Here is a 15,949-nt window from a genome sequence, read left to right as displayed (position 1 = left end):
CAGAACATAACTCCAGCGCTAGAGGCAATTAACGTCAAACTAGCACCGGCGTTAGGCTGCACACAATGTACAGAGGGACCAGCATGAGCATAGAAGATCAGCTCAAATTGTAGATTTTGTCAAAAAAAGATGTTTAGCGATTCCCTCCCAATACTCAGAAATAGTGCACAAATCTAATTCTGTCCTTACTGCAGGAAACCTAGTGCCAGCTCAGATCTGGCATTAGGATGGGAGTAGAATGCTTTAGAACCCATGTGGGTCGAGCTGGGACAGTGCCAGGCATCACCTCTCTGACCTTTGGTGTGGGAAGGAGCTAAGCAGAGCCCTGTGTGCCAGAGCTATTCCCTCGCTGTGCTCTCTGAAGCGGGTTTTCTCAACATGGAGGCACAGGGCTCTGCCCTGTTCAATTTCAAACCTGGGTGCTGCTTGAACTGTGAAAGGGGCCAGCAGAGCTTTCCCAAACCTTTCCGCTTCCTCCTTCCAGCAAGCCCCTGTGTTTTGTCAAACAAGTGACCTGCATGGGAATGGAGTGCGGATCCCAGAGTTCTTGACTGGGCATGCGCACAAGAGCTTTGCTTACTACGCAGCTCTTGTGTGCATGCGCTGGGCATGTTCCTCTTCCTTAACAAAAAAAAACTTCCCAATACTCATCACTAATAATGTGCATGCTCTTAAGTGTTGAACACTGGGAAGTTCCCCACGGCCTGTTAGTAAGACTCTGCCAGGCCTGCATCCTTTCAGCTCTTGTGTGAGTTCTTCTGCATCTCCATCACCAGCTATCCACAGCCACTAAGCTTGTGTTTATTTTCAGGCATTCCCCTCATTCTGTACTGGAGTCTTGACCTCACTTGTGGAAGACTAAGCTTGGGTTTATTTTCAGGCCTTCCCCTCATTCTGTACTGGAGTCTTGACCTCATTTGTGGAAGACTAAGCTTGGGTTTATTTTCAGGCCTTCCCCTCATTCTGTACTGGAGTCTTGACCTCACTTGTGGAAGACTAAGCTTGGGTTTATTTTCAGGCCTTCCCCTCATTCTGTACTGGAGTCTTGACCTCACTTGTGGAAGACTAAGCTTGGGTTTATTTTCAGGCCTTCCCCTCATTCTGTACTGGAGTCTTGACCTCACTTGTTGAAGTCTAAGCTTGGGTTTATTTTCAGGCCTTCCCCTCATTCTGTACTGGAGTCTTGACCTCGCTTGTGGAAGAAGAGTGGTCATGCTGGCACCATAGAACAATGTAATGTATCATCAATTGGCAGCATAATGATATACAGTTGGCTCTCTTTAACCACAGGTTTGGGATTGGCGGACCTAATCACAGCTCTCTGTGTCAGCTCCCCCACCCCTGGTGTACTTTGGCATCATGTCTTTGGCCCTCCTGGACCCCTGCAGCAACAGCAGCAGATGTACTCAAAGGCTGCGGCCTGCACCGGGCCTCTCCCTTTGACCCGGCCTGCCCAGGAAGAATGGCGCGGTCACTGGAGGCACCTCCATCTTTTTAAATTAGAAAATAATTGATTTTAAATGATGTGGCCAATTACTACGCTGATTAAACTCAATTAAGCCAATTAAGTTAGGCAGTGGTACGGCACCCACTGCCACTTAACTTAGTGCGCCATATCTAGAATCTGGATCTTAATTTTTACAATATAAGTCTTTCTCAATGCACTATTTAAAGATATCTTATATGAGGGGCTAATAAAAAGTTCTGAGCCTGACCAAGAGAATGATGTGGAGCCATGAAACTTAACCACACTTTTCTTGACACTTTTTGTTTCATATCATTGAAACAAAAAGTGTGGAATAACTTGTACGTTTCATGGCTCCACATCATTCTCTTCTTGGTTGGCTGAGAACTTTTCAGTGGCCCCTCATAATAATGAACTGCACATTACATGAAATAAAAAGTTTTCAAAACTAAACTTGTATGTATTACAGTCAAAACTGCTAACTTAGCATTGATAATCACCACTTGCTAACACTGCCATAGTATCTCTGTTATCCCAAAGAGATCTCCCTTCTCGAGTTCATAAAATGTTAGCGTGTATAGGCAACTTATCAAAGTGTGTTTGAAGATTTATTTTTAATCAAACCTGCGGCACTCAGTACAATTCTGTATCTTTTTGCCACTTTTTTTGGTCTCTAATGGCATTTCTTGTTACATGAGAACTTTCTCTCTCCACACACTTGGCAGATGATGAGGGTGGCAAAAGGGGGCTCGTGCTAGAATAATGCAGTTCCAACGCTCATAGAATTCCTATGTCAGAGCATTTAGCGCCCCAGGCCATCATAGAAACCTCTACTGTGGCTTAGTATAAAAGGGCCTTAGTCTTCTGTAATATTCTTTACTGATCTTTCCTCTCACTGATTTGTGCTTGATTGTCATTTGTTCCTCCACTCCTATATAAGAACATAAGAAGTTGCCTCTGCTGAGGCAGACCAGAGGTCCATCTCGCCCAGCGGTCTGCTCCCGCGGCAGCCCATCAGGCTCATTTCCTGAGCAGTGGTCCCAGACTATCCCTATGATCTACCTCTACTCCTATCTGTACCCCTCAATTCCTTTATCCTCTAGGAACCTATCCAAACCTTCTTTGAAGCCTTGTAACGTGCTCCGGCCTATCACAGCCTCCGGAAGCGCGTTCCATGTATCCACCACCTATATATTTATGCACTTTTCAAGTTTCTTTATATCAGTCAGAGGAACGCTCTCAATTTTGCTTTAAGGAAGGTTGCTGAGCACATTTGTCCAGTTCTAAGAGTCATCTTGATGTCGTCTGAAAAGCTTTTCACTACACGGAGTGGTTCTGTTCCTTGGTCACTAGAACTGTAGAGCTTCAAGTCATCTACAAACAGTAAATGTGATGTCAGCTCTGGATTGTTACCATTTTGTGATTAGGGATAAACCTACAGCTCAAAGAGTTAATAAGAGTACTCGGCAGTTTAAGGGGCACTTTCTCAAAACTAAAATCTGCCTTTAACATGCTCACTAAACCGGTTTCAGCCGGTTTAGCGTGCATGTATTTTAGCGGCAGATTATTAAAAAGGCTTACCGTGGTTTTTTCCAAGTTTTCTAGCAGTCTCCAATAGAAACATAGAAAAATGACGGCAGAAAAGGGCCACAGCCCATCAAGTCTGCCCACTCCAGTGACCCTTCGCCCTGGTTTTGCCATGCAAATGTAGTATGAGGTCATTAATATTAAAATGAGCACTCTGAATGATTCTCTATCATCGCTGAGTGATTCCCTAACCTCGTTGTGCCACATTTGCAGCCAAAATGTTCCAACAAGTCCGAGCTGTCACCTTACTTTCTGATCAGTGCCTGAGTGCTGATTGGCTCATACACTGACAGGAAAGTAAGACTTGTCATCTCAGACCTGTCAGACAATTTTGCTGTCGTCAAGCAACCCCCCCCCCTCCCACCGTCAAGCAATGCCTTCCCAACCCCCAGCAGTGGGAGAGATGCCCATTCCCTCTTGCTGCCATGCCTGTACCTCCAATGACCAGACACCCCCTCCCTCTTACCTTGTATAAGATGGCTAATTGGAGGGATGCCTACTCCCTCCAGCCAATAGGCCAGCTTCTTCAAAATGGCAGGCCTTCCCCCTCCCTGGTGTATCTTGGGATGTACCAAGGAGGGGTCTAAGGCGCTAATTGGCCTAGGTTGTTTAAGGTCTTGAGCATTGGCCTTAGGTCTTGAGGGGCCTTAGGTGTCTGTGCCAATCAGAGCCTTAGGCCCCTCCCCTGATGCACCAGGGAGGGGGCCTAAGGCTCTGATTAGCCAAGGATGTTTAAGGCCTCTTCCTACTCTTCTTTTAAGCCCAACTCAAGAAGGTTCTGTTTTCCCTTATGGTTTGGTACAATCAGCAACTACTGTTCAGATATCTAAAGTTTCAGAATAGATCCCACATGGGATCTCTCAGAGAGAGAAAGAGATAATGATTACTGTGAACGGGCAGACTAGATGGTCCATTTGACCTTTATCTGCTGTCATGTTTCTATGATATAAATTCATCAATCACACAACAGGCAATCATTTTCTGAGGATTGTTTTTATTAGTGGGATCTGTTCCGGAGCTTTAGATTGCGAAGTGTAGGCTACTTTATGTAGCAAGCAATTTCTTGATAGGATCACCATTCATCGAAAAAAACAATCCTATGTTCCTTCCAAATTATCCAGACAGTATACCATCAGACTCCTGATGCAGGCACTGTAGCCATAAATGGCCCATGTCAAGTCAGAGAAGATCCCACTAAAGAATTTGAAATGCCTTTCAATGGCTGGTTGTCATCTCCACTGTTGGGTTTGTTTTTTGTTGGTGCGATCCATAGTTTTGTTCTTCTAATTTGTTTTGCTAATGTGGCATGAGCCACTTAGCAATGCTGTAAGGCATTTTTTCAATTAAAGCCACCAGTTTGGGTATTTGAAGCTACTTGAGCACTGAAAAGCCTCCAAATCTGGATAAAAAAAATCTGAAAATAATAAAGTACACTCTGAGCAGATCAGAAAAGCATCTTCCAACTTGAGTGTACAAGAAAATACGGGAGCTGCCTTCAGCACAGCCCTATGAGGAAGGAGGAGGAGTCACAAATTAGTCATTCCATATAGGTGAGGACTTCCGGTTTGGGGTTCTTTTTTTCATCTAATCTAGTATTTGTGTTTTGCGCATACCTAAACAGGCTTTAGGTGACTTGAAGAAAAGAATTGGAAAAGGGTTAGGGTGGAGGAGCGGAGGGGGGGACAAGAAACATAAAGCTTAGGTGAATTAAAGTCTGGTGCTTAAAGATGATCTTAGAAGAGTTAACTGTCAAAGAGTGAAGTTTTCAGTTTCTTTCGGAATAGGATATTGTTGGTTTCTGTTCTTATGGTCTCTATGAGATCGTTCCAAATTTTGATTCCGAGGAAGGTGAACATGGATTGGAAGATTCTTCTGTATTTGAGATTTTTTTTGTCGAGGGGAGGTTGAGCTGGATCCTGTTACTTCAGAACATTCCATAATTTTAACTTTGTGTTCAAGTTTATTAGGATTTTATATACCGCCTATCAAGGTTATCTAAGCGGTTTTTACAATCAGGTACTCAAGCATTTTCCCTCTCTGTCCCGGTGGGCTCACAATCTATCTAACGTACCTGGGGCTATGGAGGATTAAGTGACTTTCCCAGGGTCACAAGGAGCAGTGTTGGAGTAGAGGAGTGGCCTGAGGGCTAGTACAATGACCTGAGAACCAGAACTCAGTTCGATTCCCACTGCAGCTCCTTGTGACACTGGGTAAGTCACTTAACCCTCCATTGGCCCTGGTACAAAATAAGTACCTGTATATCATTTGTAAATCACTTTGATTATAACCACTGAAAGTTGGTATATCAAATTCCATCCCCCATATTTATATCAGTTATAATTATAATGAGCAATCAACCAACTTGCAACATAAAATGAAGTGTCCATAAAGAAAAACTAGAAGGAATTAAAAATAAGGGGATGTGCCTGAGCAACATTTTTCCCAACTCAACTTCAGCAATAACAGATAGTGGGCAGGACTGGAAATTGGTTTGTTTAAAAACATGTCCGGCTGCCCCTGAAGGGTCTGCATTCTATTACTGTGTGGTTTATTTGTAGCAGTCCAGTTTGTTCTCATTTCCAATCCACATCTTCCAATAGGAAGTAGGTTGGGGGATTGGGTAAAATGAGGACCCCCATGAACCTTAATCGCACGCACTTAAATGTCTGCTCACCTAGGGGGTGAGCAGGATCTGTGAGATCTGAGGGAGTTAAAACAAGGATCTCTTATGGTCCTGGCATGTGGTTAAGATCCATGAGGTCCGCAGCCAGCAAAGGTAGAAATTAAAAAGAGGATCTCGGGGACCCCACAGAACTAAAAGTGCAAGGCTTTAAAAAGAGAGTGGCCTTGGCATAGGGTTAGGGATCGTTTTTTAACTCCTGCAGACCTCAAGGATCCTACTGCAGGGGCATAAGATGACAGTGGCAGTGAGGGTAGATGGCATCCCCCACCCTCTTTCCATCCCCCCTAGTGATGCACAAGAGATCCCCATTTCCACTTGCTAATTACCGGCAGCTCTGGCACAACAGCATTTAAAAAAAAAACCCGCAGCCCTGATGACAGGGGGGCCCAAAACCGGGATCCCCTGACACCAAGCTTCCCCTTTCAGATCTCCCTGACCACTCTCACCACCCCAAAACAAAATCCTGGTGGTCCAGTGGGCTGGGGGGGTCAGGTCAGACACCCCCCTCCTCATAAGAGCATAAGCAAAGCCTCCGTTGGGTCAGACCTGAGGTCCATCGTGCCCAGCAGTCCGCTCACGCAGCGGCCCAACAGGTCCAGGACTTGTGCAGTAATCCTCTATCTATACCCCTCTATTCCCTTTTTCAGCAGGAAATTGTCCAATCCTTTCTTGAACCCCAGTACCGTATTTTGCCCTATTACGTCCTCTGGAAGCGTATTCCAGGTGTCCACCACACGTTGGGTAAAGAAGAACTTCCTAGCATTCATTTTGAATCTGTCCCCTTTCAACTTTTCCGAATGCCCTCTTGTTCTTTTATTATTCAAAAATTTGAAAAATCTGTCCCTCTCTACTCTATCTATGCCCTTCATGATCTTGTAAGTCTCTATCATATCTCCTCTAAGTCTCCTCTTCTCCAGGGAAAAGAGAACCAGTTTCAAGGACTCTCCACCCTCGACACTGCCCTAAGTACCTTTTGTGGAAATTCAGGTAGGAAGTATATCCACTCCCTCCTGCCTGAAGGTCTGTCTCTTTAAAATGGCAGCCCTTTTCCCCTCCTGGTGCATCTTAGGATGCACTGGGAGAGTGAAGGGCTGCCATTTTAAAGAGGTCTCCCTTAAGGTAGGAGGGAGTGGGCATCCCTGCCTGATTTTCCACAGAAGGTACTTGGGGCGGGTACTTGGGGGTGGAGGGCCCTTAAGCTGGGGGGTGGTGTCTGGACTGATCCACTCTGACTTCTCCCCAGTCCACTAAACCACCAGGATTTTGTTTTGTGGTGGTGAAAGTGTTCAGGGGGATTGGAAGGGGGGAACATGGTGTCAGGGGGGTCCCAGCTAAGGGCCTCTCCTGCCATCAGGACTGCAGGGTTTAAAAAAATGCTGTTGTGCCTGTGTAGTGAGTGCACAATATATGCACAACAGTTACCGGCAGCTCCAGAGTGGAAATGGGGGAGGGGGGGGGTCTATTTTTTGCACTACTAGGGGGGTTTGGGAAGGGGTGCTCAAGGGGGGAGGGACAGAAAGAAGGTACCACCTACCCTCACTGCCACTGTCATCTTACCCCCCTGCAGCAGGATCTGTGAGGTCCGCAGGAGTTAAAATACAAGGATCGGTGCAAACCCCACCCCAAGGCTGCTCTCTTTTTAAGGCCCTGCACTTCTAGTTCTGTGGGGTCTGCGAGATCCTCTTTTTTAATTTCTACCTTTGCTGACTGTGGACCTCGTGGATCTTAACTGCACGCCGGGGTCCGCAGAGATCCTCATTTTAACTCCCTCGCACCTCATGGATCCCGCTCACCCCCGAAGTGAGCAGGTTTTTAAGGGTGTGTGGTCCTCCTTTTACCCAGTCTTGTAGGTTAGTGTGTAGGGGCAGGTTCTAATGTTTTGCCTTGCTGTCCTTTCAGAGGCCTGGTTGAAGTCGCTACATGTTCCTAGGAGCCAACTCTGTGGGTGCAGTGATGAGCACCTCCGGTATCAAGTAAGCTCCTTCATTTGTGCCCAGTGAGGGGTAATTTGTATTGTGCTTGGCGCCCTCAGCCATTTTGGAAATGTTCCCCCTGCCCAGGCTTCTGTTTTACTTCACAGAATGTCTAGTAGTGTGTGAAAAATACTCAAGATCTTTAGGAATTTTAGAGTTGCTTGAGGCCAATGCTCAAGACCTAATGCTTCTGTATATCAGGCTTAAATATGAAAATACTTAATAGAAGAAACGATAACTATAACTCCTTTGAGGGTAAGGTGTAAGCTAAACCTCCCCTGGATATCTTCTATACCAAAAATGCTTATAAGGTAAATTCTTCAGGCCCTTGGAGGTGCCACCAGAAGCAATAAACTTTCATGGCAACTGGCTTTATGCCCCCCATCGTCATCGGGTCACTGGTCTTTTCTAATGTAGATGTGCTTAGCTCATAAATTTTTATATTTTTAATAAATATTTTAAATAATTATAAATCAAGTGCTTAACTTAGCTTGGGTGGTTTAGCCAAGAGGGATGAAATACGCCAACATGTTTCACCCTGTTCAGGTTTCCTCAGGGCACAATCCCTCAAAATTATGTTGCTCTTCACGACGTGGCCACCCGGAATGTAATCTAAGAATTTACCTTATAAGCATTTTTGGTATAGAAGATATCCAGGGGAGGTTTAGATCACACAAGACCTAATGCTGGCATTAGAGACAATTAGTGATGGATGAGTTGTCATGTCCAGAGGGCTCTAGCACAGGAAATGTGTGGCCAAAGATGACCACAAATTGTATTCAAATGCATTCAAACAGATGGAAATGAGGTCATTTTGTATTCCCTCCCAATGCTTAGAGAACAGTGCAGGGAGAGTGGTTTAAGCTACAGCCTCAGCACCCTGAGGTTGTGGGTTCAAACCCATGCTGCTCCTTTTGACCCTGGGCAAGTCACTTAATCCCCCATTGTCCAAGGTACATTAGATAGATTGTGAGCCCGTCAGGACAGATAGGGAAAAAATGCTCGAGTGCCTGCATAAATTCATTTAAACCATTCTGAGCTCCTCTGGGAGAACAGTATAAAAAATTGAATAAAGAAATAATGGTGGAAATTTATCATCAGCGCTGAAAGTTTTGAAGAAAGGATTTAGTCAGAATTTCTCACTTTAAACTGCAGTTGTGTTTTCTTTTAGAAAAGGAAGCCGATGCAAATGCCGATAGTGAGGAACAAATGTGTGCAAGTCCAAGCAAAACTGAACGTGCACGCACACGTTGGTGCCCGTTTTTCTGTGCTTAAATGAAAAGAGTTTTTGAAATGCTTATATTTAAAGGTGCAGAATAGTCAGTGCGAGCTTGTGCTTCTGGTCTTGCCCAAGCTTGTGCACCAGAGCTGCACTTAGTGCAAAACTCTTGCACACATGTGCCAGACACATTCCTTCCCCTTGCTTTTGGTGTCATAACATGCATATAATTTGAATGCCATTTGCTTACAGCATTGCAGAGATAAGTTTCTTCACTGTTCTCGTGCTATGGGGTTTGTGCTGTTGGCTTTAGTGCACCTTGTCAAGCAGGCTTATGCACAGAACACTGGCACTGTAAGGAACAGCGCTGGAAAATACTGCTGGAGCAGCGCAGAAAAAAAAACACTTAAAAATTCTCAGTGCTAATACTATGCAAATCATATTTCTGCTGTTAGCATGGGAGGTTAAGGGGGAGGAATGTGCATAGTGCATGCGCACAAGAATTTTGCAGTAAGCATTGTACTTGTGTGGATGCTTGGGGATGAAATGATGGAGTTGTCTGCTTCCTCGTCCCTGGGGAGGGGCCTTAGGTGACTGAGCCAATCACTGGCATGCACTGGGAGGGGCTTTAGGGTCTGATTGGCTCAGGTGCCTAAGGTCCCTCCCCAGGAGAGAGATCTTAGGCACCTGAACCAATCAGGACCTTAGACCCTTCCCAGTATATCCCAGGATGCACCAGGAGGGGGGGAAGGGCCATCATTTTGAAGAGGCGGGCCATCAAGGCGGGAGGGCATGGGCATTCCTCCTGCCTGATTTTCAACAAACGGTATGGGGGTTGTTGTCGTCAATGGAGGATGTGACCCGATTCCCCCCTCCCAGCCCATTAGACCACCATTTTGTTTTAGGGTGGTGGGAGTAGTTGGGAGATTGAAAGGGGGGCTTAGTGTCAGGGGGTGTCAAAAAGTCCTAGTTTTGGGTATCCCTGCCAGCAGGGCTGCATTTTTTAAAATGCTGTTGTGCCTGTGTTGTGTGCAGACATCAGCTACTAGCTACTCCAAAGCTGCTGGTGATTAGCGACTGGAATTGAGGTGGGGGGATTCCCTTTTGTGCATTGCTAGGAGAGCTCATTTAAATACTAATGAGCTCCTAGCAATGTATTTGCAGAGGGATCTAGGAGTTTGGGAAGAATGGGGGGGACACTTGGTGGGGGTGCTCAGTAGGGGGAGGGTGTGAAAGTGCACCTCCACCCTGGGCTCCCCCTACCCTTGCTACACCATCACTCCTCTCCTCAAATCACTTCATTGGCTCCCCATCCATTTTTTAATTCAGTTCAAACTCCTCTTACCGATTCACTCAGCAGCCTCTCACTATCTCTCCTCACTTATCTGCCCCTGTGCTCCTTCTAGCGATCTCTATTCATCGAGTAAGTCTAATGTAATCAGAATTTCTGAATCGCGCTTATCCAGTATAAGGGTTCAAGGCAATTTACAAGATAAGAGGCTCATGCCGTAACATGAGGAAATAGTTACATTACATTGTAGAGGAAGGATACATTGTTGTATGAGGGGAAAAGTCACATCACATCATTGCAGGAGACTGTCCAGTTATAGTAGGACAGATTTACTATTTAAGAAGGTCAGACAGGCCAAGGGATGAGGAGATACAATGTCATATTTTGTTCAGTTCCCTCATATCTGTACCCTTCTCCTCCACAGCCAACGCCAGCCTCTGTCCCTTCTTTCTTGCTGGGCGGATGCCTGGAACAGACTGCTTGAGCATTAGATCAAGCTCCATCTCTAGCAGTATTCAAATCCAAGCTAAAAGCTCACTTTTTCAAGGCTGCTTTTAGCTCCTAACTTCCACTTACCATAAGATACCTATGCCCATCTTACCATTCTTTCTGTGAGAAATTCCCCAACCCCTATATGTCCTGTTTCTCAAAATTAGATTATAAGCTCTTCTGAGCAGGGACCGTCTAAATGCACATGCACGGCGCTGCGTACGCCTTTCCGCGCTATAGAAATGATAAACGGCAGTACAGCAGTCGTATCACATTGGCAAACATCCTTCTGCGTGCGCTGGCACGAGCCGAGCCCCTCTTCTTTGTACTAAAGGAGCGCGCGCAGCGGGACGGCATGTTCCGCACAATCCATTGTCTTGCGACAATGACTCCACCACCGTTACCAAGGCGACAGCGCGTGCCGGGGGGGAGGGCCATGGGAGCAGCAGCCAGGCGTTCGGTACCAGGGAGGCGCCTCCCCGTCCTTCTGCCTATGGCCCCCTGGCGTTCTGCGATTGGCGAGGCGAAGGGCGGGGCCTCCGAAGCGTTCAATCTGCGGCGACGCGCTGGCTTCCACAGTAGCGCCCGCCTCCCGAAAGAAGCCCGGGCGAAAATCATCCCCTGTCACGAAAGTTCCGGTCTAGCTCACTGGCTTTCCCCCCCCAACCCAACCCGCGAAGCCAGCGCGCGTGCTGCCCGCCATGGCGAGGAGCTGCGGGCTCGCCGCACGGCGACGGCCGCGCCCCGGTTCGCACAGATGAAGTTGTTTCTGTGCTGGCTGTCGGGCTACGCGCTGTCCCTCTGCTTGCTCAGGAAGATGATGTGGAGCGGCCGCTATCTCCGGAGCCCGGTGACACGGTCTCTCTACGCCAGCATGATGAACCAGGGTGAAGCCGCCTACTGGAAGGACAACCAGGAGGTAGGGAGGGGGGGGGGCAACGTCTCCTTCGGCCAGGTAGCGCTCGTTCTCTGCCGTAAAAAACCGGAGGAGCCGCCTTTTTAAAGGATGGGGGTGGGGTGGGGGATTGTGTCTGGTCGCGGACAAGACGGTCGTCCTGCCCTCGGGGGATGCGTTAGAAGCAGGGGGTGGGGGGAGGGGTCGCTGGCATCCAGGCTTAGGGTGGGGGCAAAGGGGGCGGGGCAGAGGTGCTGCTCTTGCCCCCTCCCCTCCGTTGTCTTACAACACGTAACATCGATCTCAAAGGGGATGCGAGGACCTTCCCGCCCCCCCGCTCTTCACCTTCCATCACAAGCACGTCTGAAAAAGCTCCTGAGTAATCACTGGGTCAATGCAGGGTATCAACAAAGTGCAAGCAGGGATTTCAGAAGCTAATTATTCCCCTCTACACGTATTTCTTTCTCCCTTTAATCTGCAATACGTACTTTCTTTGTCTTTTTAAATTTTTTTGCTGTTTTTATATTTTATGTTGATGTACACTGCTCAGAAAACATACGATTGGATTATATATCAAAATTTATTATACTTGATCCTAAAAGGCCTCAGTTAGGAGATGCACAGACATGTTACAGGTGTGTTAAATACTTAAAGGGCCCTTTTGCGCTAAGAAATAGGCTTAGTGTGCCCTTATGCCAGCCTGCCCAAGGCCATTTCTAGTGCAACAGTCAAAAAGGGCGTTTAACATACGTCGGGTCAAACCATAGGTCCATCCTGCCCGGCAGTCCGCTCCCGCGGCGGCCCAAACAGGTCACGACCTGTCTGAATCACCAGAAGGGGCTCCCTTGCCACCTTGGTTTCTCATTGAAGTCCTATCTTCCCATCGAAGTCCTAACTCTCCGGTCTTGCACATGCACGACCTGGTTGGGTTTCTATACTTATTACCTGGTTAGCTTTCTATACTTGTGTTACATCCCAGCTCCTCCCTCAGTATCCCACGATCCCTTTATCCCTCAGGAATCCGTCCAATCCCTGTTTGAATCCCTGTACCGTACTCTGCCTGATCACTTCCTCCGGTAGCGCATTCCAAGTGTCCACGACCCTTTGTGTGAAAAAAAACTTCCTTGCATTTGTTTTGAACCTATCTCCCTTCAGTTTCTCCGAATGCCCCCTCGTACCTGTTGTCCCCTTCAGCCTGAAGAATCTGTCCCTATCCACCCTCTCTATGCCCCTCATGATCTTGAAGGTCTCTATCATATCTCCCCTGAGCCTCCTTTTTTCCAGACAGAAGAGCCCCAGCCTATCCAACCTCTCAGCGTATGGGCAGTGTTCCAGCCCTCTTACCAGTTTCGTTGCTCTCCTTTGGACTCTCTCAAGTACTGCCATGTCCTTCTTGAGGTACGGCGACCAATATTGAACGCAGTATTCCAGATGTGGACGCACCATCGCTCGATACAATGGCATGATGACTTCCCGCGTCCTGGTTGTTATGCCCCTCTTTATGATGCCCAGCATCCTGTTGGATTTTTTCGAGGCTGCTGCGCACTGTGCAGATGGCTTCAGTGATGCATCCACCATCACACCCAAGTCTCTCTCAAGACTGCTGTCTCCCAACAATGCCCCCCCCCAATTTGTAGTTGAACAACGGGTTCTTTTTTCCTATATGCATGACCTTGCATTTTTCCACGTTAAAGCGCATTTGCCATTTGTTTGCCCAGTCTTTCAGTTTGTCCAGGTCCCTTTGTAGGTCCTCACACTCCTCCCTGGACCTAACTCTGCCGCACAGTTTGGTATCGTCTGCAAATTTTATAACCTCGCACTTTGCCTCCTTTTCCAGGTCATTGATAAATATGTTGAAGAGTAATGGCCCCAGCACCGATCCCTGTGGCACACCGCTCGTGACTCCCCGCCAGTCAGAATATTGTCCCTTTACTCCGACCCTCTGCAGTCTACCCGACAACCAGTGCTCGATCCATCTGTGCACATCCCCTCCCACCCCGTGGTTCCACAGCTTCCTAAGCAGCCTTTCATGTGGCACCTTGTCGAAAGCTTTTTGAAAATCGAGGTAAATGATGTCTATAGGTTCCCCATTGTCCACCCGACTGCTTATTCCCTCAAAGAAGTACAGAAGGTTCGTTAAGCATGACCTTCCCTTACAGAATCCATGCTGGCTTGTTCTCAGTAGGCCATTTCCCTCGATGTGCTCGCAAATACTGTCCTTGATCATAGCTTCCACCATCTTCCCTATAATTGAAGTCAGGCTCACCGGCCTGTAGTTCCCGGGGTCACCCCTCGATACCTTCTTGAAGATAGGTGTGACATTCGCCAATTTCCAGTCCTCTGGTACCTCTCCAGTTTTCAAGGATAGGTTGCAAACATGCTGGATTGTGCCCGCTATTTCTTGTCTTAGTTCCTTTAGAACCCTTGGGTGGATCCCATCTGGGCCCGGCGATTTGCCACATTTTAACCTGTCTATCTGTTTAAGGACATCCTCCTTACTTACCTCTATGTGTTCCAATTTTTCAGCCTGTTCCCCACTCATGAGCTCCTCTGAGTCCGGTATATTAGATGTGTCTTCTCTTGTGAAAACCGACGAGAAGAACGTGTTCAATCTCTCAGCTACCTCTTTATCCTCCTTAATCACTCCCTTCCTATCCCCATCGTCCAACGGCCCCACCTCGTCTCTCGCTGGTCGCTTCCCCTTTACGTAACTGAAGAATGCCTTGAAGTTTTTCGCCTCCCTGGCCAGCCCCTCTTCGTATTTCCCTTTTGCTTTTCTAACCTCTCGGTGGCATTCCTTTTGGCATTTCCTGTGCGCCTGGTGATTTTCCTCCGTTGGGTCCTTTTTCCATCTCAGGAAGGATACTTTTTTGTCATTTATTGCCCTCTTTACTTCTGTTGAGATCCAAACCGGGTCCTTTGACCGCTTGTTCTTGCCGCCTTTCCTGAAACTGGGACGTACATTCTTTGTGCTTCCTGCAGGGTGTCCCTGAATAGGGTCCAGGCGCTTCCTACAGTCTCCATCCTAAGGATGTTTCTGAGCTTCCTCCCCACCATTTCCCTCATAGCAACATAGTTCCCTTTCCTGAAGTTGAGCGCAGTTGTTGCGGTCCTCCTTACTGTGGGTGTCCCCCTTTCTAATGTGAATCTGATCGCGTTGTGGTCACTGTTGCCTAGTGGTCCTCCCACTTCTACCCCTCTTGCAGGCCCCCCTAATCCGTTTAGGATGAGGTCAAGAGTAGCACTCCCTCGCGTCGGTTCCCAGACTAGTTGCTCCATGAAGCAGTCCCTCACAGCTTCTACAAATCCTGTTTCCCTAGTGCAGTTGGAGTGACCCATACTCCAGTCAATCCCCGGGTAGTTGAAGTCCCTCATCACTGTTACACTTCCAGTCCTGCATTCTTGTCTCAGTTCAGCTTCCAAGTTGTGTCCGACTCCTTCCGGCGTACCAGGCGGGCGATAGTACAGCCCCAGTTTTATGCCTGCACCCTTGTTTCCCGGCAATTTGACGTTTAAATATTTATTTTATTTCTGGTCCTACACTAATATAGACATTAGCATGCAGCCATGTAAAAAAATAACCATGGGAGCATTTATTTATTTAAAAATGTATATACCGCATAGAACTATGCGGTTAACATGTTGGTTACATACATAATATGTATATTGATTGCCTTTTAGTTGCATAGATGTGGACAAACAACGGACAAACATCTTATCAATTAAACATTCAGCAATAAAACTGTATTTAGGGGGTGGGACTTGATATACTGCTTTTTCTGTGTGGTCACACAAGCAAAGCTGTTTACATATTTTAGACAAGTACTTATTATCCCAGGACAAGCAGGCAGCATATTCTTGACTGATGGGTGACGGCACCGACGGAGCCCCGGTACGGACAATTTTAGAGTGATTGCACTCTAAGAACTTTAGAAAGTTCTAGCTCGGCCGCACCGCGCACGCGCGAGTGCCTTCCCGCCCGACAGAGGCGCGCGGTCCCTCAGTTTCTTAGTTTCCGCGGAGCTAAGAAGTCGCACGTTTCAACGGCTGTTGAAAACTTTTTCCATTTTTCGCCTTCCCGCTCGCGTAAACGTCTTTAGAAGGTTTATTTCCTTCATTTTATTTTACTTTCTTTCTTAAAAAAAAAAAAAAAAAAAAAAAAAACTGATTTAGTTTTCTTTCTTTTTTCGGTTTCGCCCCGGCGGGGCCTACTGCCACTATCGAAGCCTCGGCCTTCGATTTGGCTGAAGCCGTCTTCACATTCATGCCCCCTCAACCCGGGTTTAAAAAGTGCCAGCGGTGTGCACGGCCAATTTCACTGTCTGACCCACATAATTGGTGTCTACA

At 47.2% G+C, this 15,949-nt stretch overlaps 1 protein-coding gene across 3 annotated transcripts in view; it reads left to right on the top strand.

The window, feature by feature from the left end:
• Positions 1-7,594: 7,594 nt before the first annotated feature.
• The window catches only part of METTL9 (methyltransferase like 9), a 55,306-nt gene continuing 46,951 nt past the window's right edge, over positions 7,595-15,949 (top strand). Inside the window, exon 1 of one of the 3 annotated variants that reach the window (XM_033963409.1) lies at positions 7,595-7,708. In XM_033963409.1, coding sequence (XP_033819300.1) covers positions 7,610-7,708 — 99 coding nt within the window. In that variant the 5' untranslated portion in view covers positions 7,595-7,609. Of the gene's footprint in view, positions 7,709-11,141; positions 11,627-15,949 lie in introns of those variants that run through there. The other 2 variants (XM_033963406.1, XM_033963407.1) reach the window with 2 other exon arrangements.

Source organism: Geotrypetes seraphini, chromosome 11, assembly GCF_902459505.1.
Source record: "Geotrypetes seraphini chromosome 11, aGeoSer1.1, whole genome shotgun sequence".
NCBI classification, from domain to species: Eukaryota; Metazoa; Chordata; class Amphibia; order Gymnophiona; family Dermophiidae; genus Geotrypetes; species Geotrypetes seraphini.
Note: the sequence above shows the minus strand (reverse complement) of the source record. Positions and strands in the feature narration are given on the sequence as shown.